At 46.2% G+C, this 11,686-nt stretch overlaps 1 protein-coding gene across 1 annotated transcript; it reads left to right on the forward strand.

The window, feature by feature from the left end:
* Positions 1–1,819: 1,819 nt before the first annotated feature.
* Positions 1,820–9,572, forward strand: LOC133381023 (TNF receptor-associated factor 2-like). Its single transcript, XM_061619394.1, has 5 exons — positions 1,820–2,161; positions 4,425–4,479; positions 5,237–5,335; positions 6,422–6,541; positions 8,065–9,572. The coding sequence occupies exons 1-5, from the start codon at positions 2,013–2,015 to the stop codon at positions 8,746–8,748; spliced, it is 1,107 nt and encodes a 368-aa protein (XP_061475378.1). The 5' UTR covers positions 1,820–2,012; the 3' UTR covers positions 8,749–9,572.
* The last annotated feature ends 2,114 nt before the right edge of the window (positions 9,573–11,686 follow it).

Raw genomic sequence — 11,686 nt, forward strand, 5'->3', positions numbered from 1 at the left:
TACTTTTCTAGCCAGGTAATTGTGTTTTCATGGTGGGCCATCACGATCTTGATGCTTATTTGTATGTTCAGCAAGCTGCTTTGAGCAACTTTCTTTTTGGAGAGGAAAATCAAAAGTATTAATGTCGGTGTACTTATTTCTCTATAACAGTATTTACAAGCCGCCAAGTCATTTCAAAAAATTGTGGCAATGTACAATAAAATCAAAACATCATAAAACTGTACAAATTCTGAACAAATGATCAACACTGAATCGAACTAATTTTCTAAAAAAGCTTGGCAAAACACAGAGCCCCTCCAGGTTGGTGTGGCTTTTTTTTTTTTGCAGGTATATATCAACATGACATTGACATTAATAGTATTAATAGTACATTAGTGGTGGGTTTATACTGGACCATCCACACATCATTCCACTTTATTAGTTGTTCTGCGACGTTTCCCCAGTTTTGCTGCATTTTGCTGTCTGGAGGGGTACTCTTGCACAATAGCGCAACAAAAGTAGCAGCGGGGGGGGGGATAAACCCAAACATTTGTGGTAAAAAAAAGTCACAGGGATGTGAGCGGAAAGCTACAGAGCCATGTAGATTGGAAATGAAGCTGTATATTCTCCCTTTTCCAAAAAGCTTTTGCAGGCACAATTTCAAACTGTGATTGAAGGCTGGATCAGGTATAACTGTGCTGATGCCACCATGAGCACAAATAATCATGAATGCACAATAAAAAAAGATGGCTGGAGGGGCCCAGAAAAGGTTTCCACAGAAATTATGCTTGTATATATCAATAGGTACCTCAAGCACTGTTTAATGGCATCCTCCAAAATAATTATCCCAAAGTAATTAGGGAAGGGAAGGCTGGAGAAGGGGGGTATGCAGCAGTGTAGTGGCAAATTCAGAAGTGCAGGGTGACTTCATGATAGTCACAGCCATGCCCTCTACCCCCTTTTTTGCTGCTGGGTTGAGAATGACGCCCTTGTCAATATTTTCTCCCACAACAGACGTCCCCGGGAGCCAATCAGCATGAAAAGGGAGTGTAGCTACTGAGAAGAGTCTTCTCGGTGGCTGACTCCCCTCCTTTTACTCTGTCTCCATTCAGCAGGAAAGAACAAGGAAGCATGTCAGAAGACCCTTCTCAGCAGCTAACCACCCAGAGAGCTTTGGCTATGGGGCGGTATACAAATAATAATAATAATAATAATAACAACAACAACAACAATAAAATAAATAAATAAATAAACAAACACTCTTCTGCTGATTGGCTTGTAGGATGCTGAAGACACAGGGACGCGTCTTCCAAAAAAGTAGGGGTGTAAGACCAGAGCTTGGAAAAGTTACTTTTTTTGAACTACAACTCCCATCAGCCCCAGCCACCATGGTGCTGGCTGGGGCTGATGGGAGATGTAGTTCAAAAAAAAGTAACTTTTCCAAGCTCTGTAAGACCCTGTGAGACCCCGAACGACTACACCCCTGGAGGTGTGTATTTCTTCAAAGGCATGAACTGCTGTCATGCTTTTAAAAAAATACACGCTGCCCCTTCCAGTAACAAATCATTTTAAGAGGCATGCCCTGGCTTGTTCAATTTCTCCTCCCACGGGCTCAGTTTTGTCCCAGTGTGTGCCTTCCCCCCTTCTCCTTGGCCCACTTTCCCACGTCCTCCTGACGGACATTCGATTTCCTCCTTTCCCCCCCGTGGCGCGCGCCTTTTCGCAATCCCTTCCCCCCTCCCTCGGCAGCCAGTTCCGAGACGCATTTCTCGAGCCGGCCGCTCCCTCCCCCTACGTGCGCGCTCCCGGCGGCGCCGGCGCCACCCGGCTTACCCGGACAAAGGAGGCTGGATGCGTCAGCTCTGGGATTCCCTCGCGCGTCTTTGGCTGACTCACGCGCCGCGGGGGTCACCCTTTAAAAAGCCTCCCTCCGCCCGCCTGCCTGTCAGATTTTCGGCAGGAGGCTTTGTGGATCTTATCTCTGGTTCTCGGGGGAAAGGAGGAGGAGAGGAAGCCGGGCGCGTTTCTTGAAGATGGGAAAGCTAAGAGGCTCTGTGATGCCTGTGGATCCTCTGGGCAACGCTGGGTTGCTCTGCCAGGCGTGCGGATTCCTCCTGATCAACCCCCAGCAGGCGGAGTGTGGGCATCGCTACTGCAGGGGCTGCGCGAAGGGGCTCTTCAGGTCAGTGGCAAAGGCGCCCGCGGTTTATTATTTAGCTTATGTATTTATTGTATTTATATCCCACCGCTTCTCCAAGGAACTGAAGGTGGTGTACATGGTTCGCCTTCTCCTCATGTAATCCCCACAACAACTTTAGGCTGTGAGGCAGTGACTGGCCCAAGATCGCTCAGTGAGCTTCATGGCTGAGTGGGGATTCGCACCCTGGTCTCCCAGGCCCTAGTCCAGCTCTCTAACCACCACACCACACTGGCTATGGTTATTTCGTTCAAGGGCAGGGAACCCGTTGTGGCCCACCAGATGTTGATGGGCTACAGCTCTCACCATCCCTAGCCAATGGCCATCCTGGCAGGGCTGGATGGGAGTTGGAGTCCTCCAACTGTAGGTGGGGGCGCGCACAGGTTTCCTAGCCCTTATGGTCGTCTGCCAGGACCCGGGGGGGGGGGGAATTGTCAGAGATCAACTGTGCTCTTTGGCATCTGCCTCCCTGACTTTTAATCTGAAACTCTCCTGCCAGACTTCCTTCCTTCATCTCGTTTTTTAAAAAAAGCTCAAGAAAGGAATCTCCTTCCTTCCATCCTTCCTGCTTGTCATGACAGGAATACAGAACCTGTCCCAGTACTGGGGAGCACCACTGGTGGAGGGCGATTGCCTTCCCGCCCCACCAGCTGGGTTTCTCCGTGGCATCTGACTGGCCCCTCTGGGAAACTGGATGCTGGACCAAGTGGGTGCTTGGTCTGATCCAGCAGGGCTCTTCTTAAGATCTGCATTTTCTATGAAGGAGGCATCCCGTTTTATTGGAATGATAATGTTTTTGGGCTGCAAGCTTTTTCATTGGCCGGGAACCAGCTTTAATTGGTGATTGCAAATTTGTGTTGTGTCCTACAGATGTACCTCAAAAACAAGACTGGCTTGTTTCTTTTAATGGGGGGGGAGCCAGGTTTTCCCCCATTTCCCAAAATTTTGGTTCACCTGGCCCTCCTTTTCCATTTTCTCTTGTGTGTGGTTCTGTTTTTTTTTGTTTTGCTTCTATCCATGTAAAGTAGCCGCTACAATACGGTTACTGTCATATTCTGTAATGGGCCCTGATTCAACTCTACTTGTGCATAAACAAGATGTTAACGTGTGCCAGCTGGGGGAGCAAGTGGATGGCGACACTCATGTCAGCACACATCAAAACACACAGTCCCCACTGGCAAGTGCATCTGAGCTATGCTGGGGGCAGTTTGTGACCCAGCTTGTGATATGCATCGTACATAAATCCGCTTATGTACGTGGAACTCCTTAGGTGGACTGAGGTGCCTGGGCAGCTGTATCGACTCTGGAGTGGCTACTAAAGCTTCTGATCCCTAATATCCTTGGAAAACTGTTCCCAAAAAACAGAGAGGCAGTTGACTTCCAGAATGGCACTGAGAGCTCTTGTGGTTGTGGAAGGGCCCAGGCTCAGTGGTGGAGAATCTGCTTTGCATGCAGAAGGTCCCAGGTTCAAAAATCCCCCAGCATCTCCAGGAAGAGCTGGGAGAGCACTCTCGCTGGAACCCTGGAGAGCCGCTGCCAATCAGTGTAGACAATACTGAGCTAGATGGACCGAGGGTCTTGACTCATTATAAGGCAGCTTCCTATGTGGTGCATCGGTCAGAGATCCAAGTCCAAATTCCCACTCTGGCATCAAACTCACTGGGTGATCTTGAGCCAGTTATTCTCTCTTAGTCTAAACTACCTCACAGGGGTGTTGCGGAGATAAAATGGAGGCAGTGATTAGGAACGGTGCATGCCCGCCTGAGTTTCTTGGAGAAAGGCAGGATTTAACTGTAATCAATAAATATGACACACTGTATCCACAATATTAATGATTAATAAATGGATAGCATTAATACTGAGAATGACTGACTGTACTGCATGTGTGGGGAAGAGAAATAAATTATCAGAGGACATAAGGAGGGGAGGTGGAAGGATACACGTTTTAAATGTATTAAATATGTATTTATTTTATTTTTGATTGTATTGCTCTTATCACAGATGAGTTTTCCACCCTGGGCTCCTTTGGGGGAAGGGTGGGATATAAATTTAATAAATAAAGTTTGGAGAATGCTGTTTTTAGTGAGGAAACCACCTTAGTCTCTTGCAGCAAAACCAACACAGCCTTGTGTTACTTTCAAGACTAGCAAATGTATGAGGGCATAATAAGAAGCTTTTGTGCGCCGCAGTCCATTTCCGTTTCTAAATGTTCAACCTGTTCAACTTCCTGTCCTCTTTCTCCCCTCAGGGACGCTGACAAGGTGGCCTGCCGTACTTGTAAGAAGGGACTGAGCCCCAAACAGGTGAGTTGTAGTAATGCGATGCTCTGGAACAAGGGTCATTTTTGTTCTTCTAGGCTTTTGGTTGTTTAATAGGTGTGATTTTCAGCCTGTCTTGTTGTTGATCTTTTAGTGGGGTGGGGAAGGATGTACATTCCTTGTCATATTGTTGGTGGATGAGCACTTTCAGTTTTTATTGTTGTCTTGTTTATTTTTATGGCAGTTTTGTAACTTGCCTTGAGACTCTTTTGAAAATAATACTAGTAATACTAGTAATAATAATAATAAATCAGCCCAATGGTCCAAAAGAGTTTAAAAGACTGGTGCCATAGAGAGGTAGATGGGAATTATATTTGCAGTGGCTGTTTTTCAGCATTGACAATGCATTTTAAGGTAATCTGTATTTGGATGATGATGTGCTCAAGGCAGCCTTTGCCAACCTGGTGCTCTCCAGCTGTTTGGGGCTGATAGGAGTTGTCCAAAATGTCTGGAGAGCACCAGGTTGGCAAAGGCTAGGTTAAAGTAATGTGTAGGGTGTGTATGCAGTGGTGGCTGGTTGCTCCATGTCAGTGGGGCAATGGAATCTGCGCCGGCACCTTGGACAGCTCCTTAAAGTTTGGACAAAAACTGGGAGTGGATTCCACTGCCCCTGACATGGAGCCACCAGCCGCCTCTGTGTATGTTTGTGTGTGTGGTGGTAGGGGTAGCTATGAGGGGTGTGTGTGTGGGCCAGCTTTCAGGATCATCAACCAACACATTGAATTCATTTCTCCATCCACAGTTCCACAGCGACAAAGCAGCAGAGAATGATGCTCTGGCCACGCAAGTTGCCTGCCCAGATTTTGACTGCACTTGGACTGGAACGCTGAAATTATACCAGGTATTTTAAATGGAGGTGCCCCTCTACTTCTCTCTCTCTCATTCTGTCTCACATACACAGACCAGGGATGACATTGGAGCACAAAGCTCCAAGGGTGACCTCTTGTGGCACTTTCAGGAAAGGCTCATAGCATTTGATAAAAAAATGTAAATGTACAGCCCTCAAAAGTGCATGCAAAAAAAGAGATACAAAAAGGTTGGAAGGAACGGCTGCTGGGCAAAGGAGAAAGAAGTCTCTGGTAAAGCTGCTGCGGCAAGCAACACTGATCCCTCTGTTTCTGTTCGGAGTCCTAGCCATTCATCTATCCATTCACTCCCTGCAGTACATTCCAGCATCTCCTCTGTTCTTCCCCCCGTTCCATTTTTCTTTTCCAACTGACCCTCACTATTCTGTGCCTACTGAGCATGTTCAGTGCTTCTGTAACCTTCAAGATTCCAAGCATACTGATACTTTGCCCTTTTTTCATAGTAGCATTGTTTTCAATCCACTTCTGTTGGCACTAAAGCAGACCTTTAGTATAGTGGCATCGACCCTCCCCTTAAATATTAGACAGGTGCTATCTGTATTATCTTTTCAGTGCCTACTGAAGACCTTCCTCTTTCAACAAGCCTTTTAGTAGAGACCTTAACCCAGTCTGTGTCTGTGTTGGAATTGCTTTTTAAGATGTTTTTTAAAAAATTTTTTAAACATTTTAAATATGTTTTTAATATGTTTTTAAAGGTGTTTTGTTTTAATATATTGTAAAGTCTGTTTTTAAGATGTTTTAGAGTGTTTTTAGCATTTTTGTTTGCTGCCTTGGGTTCTTACTGAGAGGAGGGTCGGGATATAAATTTAATCAATCAGTCAGTCAGTCAATCAACTAATAATTTATTATTATTGTTGTTAACAACAACAACAACTAGAGATGTGAAGGCCCAGAGAAAAAAGGAAACATTGGGGAAAAACATTTTTCCCATCCCCCCCATTTTTCAGGAAAAAACTCAGAAAAATTTGGAAATAACAATAACAACAAAACCCATCTGCTCCCAGAGTCCTGGTGGCAACAAACAGTCTTTGCTCATTTTTTGACCTGTTATTTTGATGTAGGAGCACGTTTGCCCCCCTGTGGCACAGCTTGGAACTGCGACGAACGCTGCCTTTGCCCTTGGAGATTCAGGTGGTGATGAAGAAAGAAAATCCTGCTGGAGTGTCAGTAGCAGCGTCGTGGTAAGTTGCTGAGTGGGCCAAGAAACCCTGGATGTGAGGGAAAGACGCACTGAGGCACGGGCTTTGGAGGTGGCACTGGCCATAGCTTGAGAGAAGGGCTGTAGCTCAGTAGAAGGAGCGTTTGCTTTGCATGCCAAAGGTCCCAGATTCAATCACTGGTGTCTCCTAGTAGGGCTGGGAATGGTCTCCTGCCTGAAACCCTGGAGAGCCACTGCCAATCACTGTGCAGACACTACTAAGGCAAATGGACCAAGGGCCTAACTCAGAATAAGGCCACTTCCTGTGTTCCACGGAGGGATTTGAGAAGGGGAGAAGAACTTTAGAGAGCCCGTGTCAGGAGAAAGCCACGATTTTGACTAGAGATTTGTAGCACAACATGAGCAAATGTGCACAGGTGGATGTTTAGGGAAAGGATGGAGTCTAGAGCGGATGCAGACCTACAGCATGATCACTTTATTTCATTTCTTTCTTACATTTCTATCCCACCTTTCCTCCAAGGAGCTTAGGATGCATGGCCCTCCCCCCGACATATTGTCCTCACAAGAAACTCCTGTGAATTTGGTTAGTCTGAGAGGCAGGGACTGGCCCAAGATCACTCAGGGAGCTCTTGGTAGATTTCCGGGTGGTTTGCGATAGATCAGCCAGGAATTCTCAGTAGCAGCAACAATAACCTTATGCCGTGGCTGGCCTCATACTCCTTGCTTCTCTCTCTCTCTCTCTCAGTGTCCCTTATCTGTAAAATAGGAGTATTAATTGGATCATTGACCAAGCTTTGTGCAACTCTGCTAGCCAGTTTTAGAGCCTTGTCTGTGCAGCCCTGATCTGCAGTAATTCAGATGTAGATTTGTACTTCTACGTGCAGCTTAGCCCATGTATGGCTCATGGAGTGCAGTGGATTGCCACCATTTTGTGTCTGACTGTGACCTTCCTGTTTTTGTCCCTGGCTCCTGTTGGACGACTTGTTGAAGTGTGTGCGTTGTTGCGTGAAACAGCATACATTACGTTGGAGTTAAATTGAGCAAGAAACTTCTTCAGAGCATTAGATCATGTTAAGAGTCTTTATTAAGACATTACGGCCAAAGGCTTAAGAGTAAATACATGTAGAGTTTCTTCAGTCACCCCCCTTCTGGTACATCTCTCTCCAAAGGTAAACACAGAAGAGAACCTCTCAGTTCAGAGGCAATACACAGAAGACACAGCTTAATACAGATAGCTGCTAGAACTTTTCCCAGTCTATCGCGATGGTTACCATAGCAACGGCCTTGGCAGTCCGTTCCCAGACTGGGCAAAGACATAACTGCCCCTAGTTACAGTTTTTCAGACTTGATGGAAAACAGACTCAGTGACAGTGCGGTTCAATGGTCAACACGACTTGGGGGTTCTAGTAAAAGCTAAATCAGGTCCTATAAACCAGGTTCAGGACCAGTTGTGGGCTTGAGTCCTAATGCTGACTTGCTCACAGAAATGCATTGCAATGCCCAGATGGGGACCCCTGCCTCTAAACTCTCCCTCTCCTTCCCTAGGGTGATACTTCCATGAATGTGGAAGCTGTCCAGATGCGGGTGGAGGCCCTGGAGCTGGCAGTGGCATCTCTGCGCCGGCAGCTAAACAGCCAGGGAGCCACGGTGAAGACCCTCCAGCGCTGCTGTGCCCAGTACGAGAAGCTCTTGAGGGTTTCTCAGGAAATCTACAACACGCCTCACGGAGCCAAAGGGTCTGGAGGGACAGCATCGCCAGAGCTGGTCAGCACTGATGGCACGTTGGTGTGGAAAGTGGAGAACTTCTCTAAGCTCCTGAAGGATGCCAAAGCTGGGAAGAAGCGTTCCATTTACTCCCCACCCTTTGCCACCCACACATTTGGGTACCACCTCTGTGTCCGGCTGTACCCTGACGGAGATGGCATTGGCCAAGGCGGCCATCTTTCGCTCTTCCTTGCTTTGGCCAAGGGGTCCTACGATGACGTCTTGCCCTGGCCCTTCCGGCAAAAGGTCACCTTCTCTCTCCTGGACCCCACGCGAAGAAAGTCACCTGTAAAGGAGACCTTCCTTCCCGATCCCCATAGCATCTCCTTCCACCAGCCTCGGGAGAGGCTGAATGTAGCCAGCGGGAGCCCCCTCTTCGCCAGCCATGTTGAGATTCCGAGTTACCTCAAAGACGACACACTTTACCTCAAAGTGGTGGTGGATCTGGCAGGGATGGAAATCTGAGAACGGGAGTCAATGGGGGAGAGTTAGTGGCGGTTCTCTGTTCCCGCAGCCACTCTTTCATTTTTTTCTCCCCACCTCCCTTGTAACTATTTCTAAATCTCTTCAGCTCCATCCCTTTCTTCCAGCCACCAGCTGCGTCTGCTACAATTCCCATTCCAATATGGGTGCTGAACTACCTCTCAGTGGAGTCTAAAATCTACACATTTTTGGGCTGTGAATTGTGTAATATCAGCCCCTGATCTACACTTGGGTGGAATTTTCAAGGCTCTTTTAAATCCTACAGAGTGTTTTTTTATGGACATTTTTTTTTAAAATGTGTTTCTGTGAAATGGATGGAAGCTGGTGGAGTGTCCTGACAGGCCTTTCAGATGTCATGGGTGTGATACACTGTGACCCACGCACTGGCCACCCAATACTGTCAGTTGCATTATTTATTCAAGCTGCGGAATTTGAGTTTTCTTGTTATGCTGCTTCAGAATTATTTAAAATACAATTCATTCAGAAAGATGCAGAGGGCATGAAGATTTTCTTCCGATGCCTCACTGTGATGACGTCCCAGCCTATATTCTGCAGGTGTCTTGGGAGCTATAAATTCAAAATTTGCTGCTGCTGTGGGGTTTGCTGTGTGTGTGTGTATGCATATATATATGAGTGTGTTTTCCTGCTGCCTAACAGCAGGATACAGTTAAAAGTGACATTTTGAAATATTCTACGTTTGTATTTATTGATCAGTTCTGTAGCACTTTTTAAAGACAAGGGGGCTTTGCAATAATCACTAAGGATTCCTAGACATGGATCCTTAGATATGACAATTCTTTCTACCTCGCATTCTATTTATTGACAATAATCTAAGTATTTATTATGAAAATTTAAATATTAAAAATATTTATTTGATTGATGGCTGTCTTATGTTGATTTTTGGAGGGGGGTTGGGGGAGAACATAATGTGTATATGTCAGGGCACTTGCGTAGAGTCCAAGGAGATAGCACTGTCTGCTGAGTCCCACTAATCCCCACCCACATCAGTGACAACTCCGCAGTGTCCTGGACCTGAGCGCCATGAAATGAATAAGCCAGTTAATACTTTCAGCAGAAGCACATGGTAATGCTTTTTCTTGAATGCACCACTTTAGACTGGGAAGGTGGATGTTGTAACATGAATATCACCCCACGCCATCCCCCCAAAATTTCTGTTCACATACACAAAAGAGCATGTCTGGGAGAAGGCTATGATGAACCTTCTCTGTATGCAGGAAGTTTAATCCGTAGGAGAATATTCTGACCTCCCCAACAATTTCATCTGCAGTTTAAAGTAGTACAATCCCAGCAAAGCATTGCTACTATGAGATTCTGTTGGCCGTACTGGCTTGTTCTTTCTAACTCAGACAGAAGCACAATCTACATGTCGCATTCTGCCTTCAAAACTAAATCCAGTGGTTCACAACAAAACACAGTAGTTACTTTCCAGAATGAGAGTTTTTGAGGCATAAGTCTAAACACACCATTCACCCTTCAGCCTAGAAGTTGGGCTATCACGCCCAGTGATGGTGGGTGACTCAGTTACTCGGGTATGTGAGTGATGAAGGAATTGTACTCTGCACATGCTCAGATGCATTCTTAAAAAAAAAAAAAACCCTGCTAGCCCTGGCATTCAAAATAGGGTCCTTAGTATGCTGTGCTCTCATGAAGTTTGGCTCAAATGGAGACTTTCTAACCATCTTACCATCTATTTTAAAGGCCCTCCTGTTTTATGGGCAGTTGCAACAAGCAGGGGCCCTCCATTGTGTAGGGCAGGCGTGGGTGGACTTCCGGCTTTTGGGTCTACTTTTTTTTTACTAGAACCTCTTGGTTTGCCAACCAAAGCTAAGTGCAAAGCAGAGCTAATTACCTCCTGCACACCTTTGAGCTGTTAGCCATACATTGAGATGACCTATACATTCAACGACATCTCAGCTGACATAAAAACATAAGAGCCCATCTAGTCCAGTATCCTGTTCTCACAGTGGCCAATCAGATGCCCATGGGAAGCCTACAAGGAGGACTTGAGTGGAAAAAAAACACTCTCCACTTGTCATTCCCAGCAATTGGTATTCAGAAGCATCCTGCCTCCAACAGCGGAGATAGAACATAGCCATCATGGCTAGTAGTCACTGATGGCCTCATCTTCCATGAATTTGTCTAACCTATTTTAAAGCCCTCCAGGTTTAAAACCAGGCAGGACATCACTGCCTCTTGTGAGAGTGCAGTGTGAAGAGGTACTTTCTTTTGTCTGTCCTGAATCCTCCAACATTCAGCTTCATTGGAAGTCCACGAGTTCAAGTGTTCTGAGAAAAGGAGAGAAAATTCTCTACCCACTTTTGCCACACTATGCATACTTTTATACATGCCCCTCTTTACTCACCTTTTGTTAAACAGGTGGACATCAGACCTGTTAGTTCAGGTGTGGGGAACCTTTGGCCCTCCTTATGTTGCTGAACTACAACTCCCAGCATCCCTGGCTGAGCCCAGGGCAGCAAACCAAAACACTAAAAACACTCTAAAGCATCTTAAAAACAGACTTTAAAATATATTAAAACAAAACCTTGGTATACCAGTGAGCTAACGGCAATGAAACAGGCTGGATGATGGCTAGAGCGCAAGTGGTGAAAGACATGCTATGAGGCTGATCGGGCACGATTAAAACATTATAACCGTGCCTACTGTGTGGCAGTGAGGGCTACGAAGAAGCCCCACTTCTCTGCCTCCATCACATCCTCAAGCAGCCATCCAGTGGAGCTTTCCATATTGTCAGGGGTCTGTTGACATCAACTCCAGGAAATGGAGTTTTAGACCTTTTGGAGGCTCACTGTGAATTGTTTGCAAGGCACTTTGAGGGTAAAGTTGCTTGCCTCCGTAGCAATCTTGATGCCCCATCCACATCTACTGTAGTCCCCAATGA

This window comes from Rhineura floridana, chromosome 3, assembly GCF_030035675.1.
Source record: "Rhineura floridana isolate rRhiFlo1 chromosome 3, rRhiFlo1.hap2, whole genome shotgun sequence".
Taxonomy (NCBI): Eukaryota; Metazoa; Chordata; class Lepidosauria; order Squamata; family Rhineuridae; genus Rhineura; species Rhineura floridana.

Bases quoted from the DNA above. Each gene is read 5' to 3' on its own strand.
- LOC133381023 (XM_061619394.1), top strand. From the start codon at position 2,013: ATGGGAAAGCTAAGAGGCTCTGTGATGCCTGTGGATCCTCTGGGCAAC. The intron at 2,162-4,424 runs GTCAGTGGCAAA...TTCTCCCCTCAG, and splicing joins TGCGCGAAGGGGCTCTTCAG to GGACGCTGACAAGGTGGCCT. The intron at 4,480-5,236 runs GTGAGTTGTAGT...CTCCATCCACAG, and splicing joins AGGGACTGAGCCCCAAACAG to TTCCACAGCGACAAAGCAGC.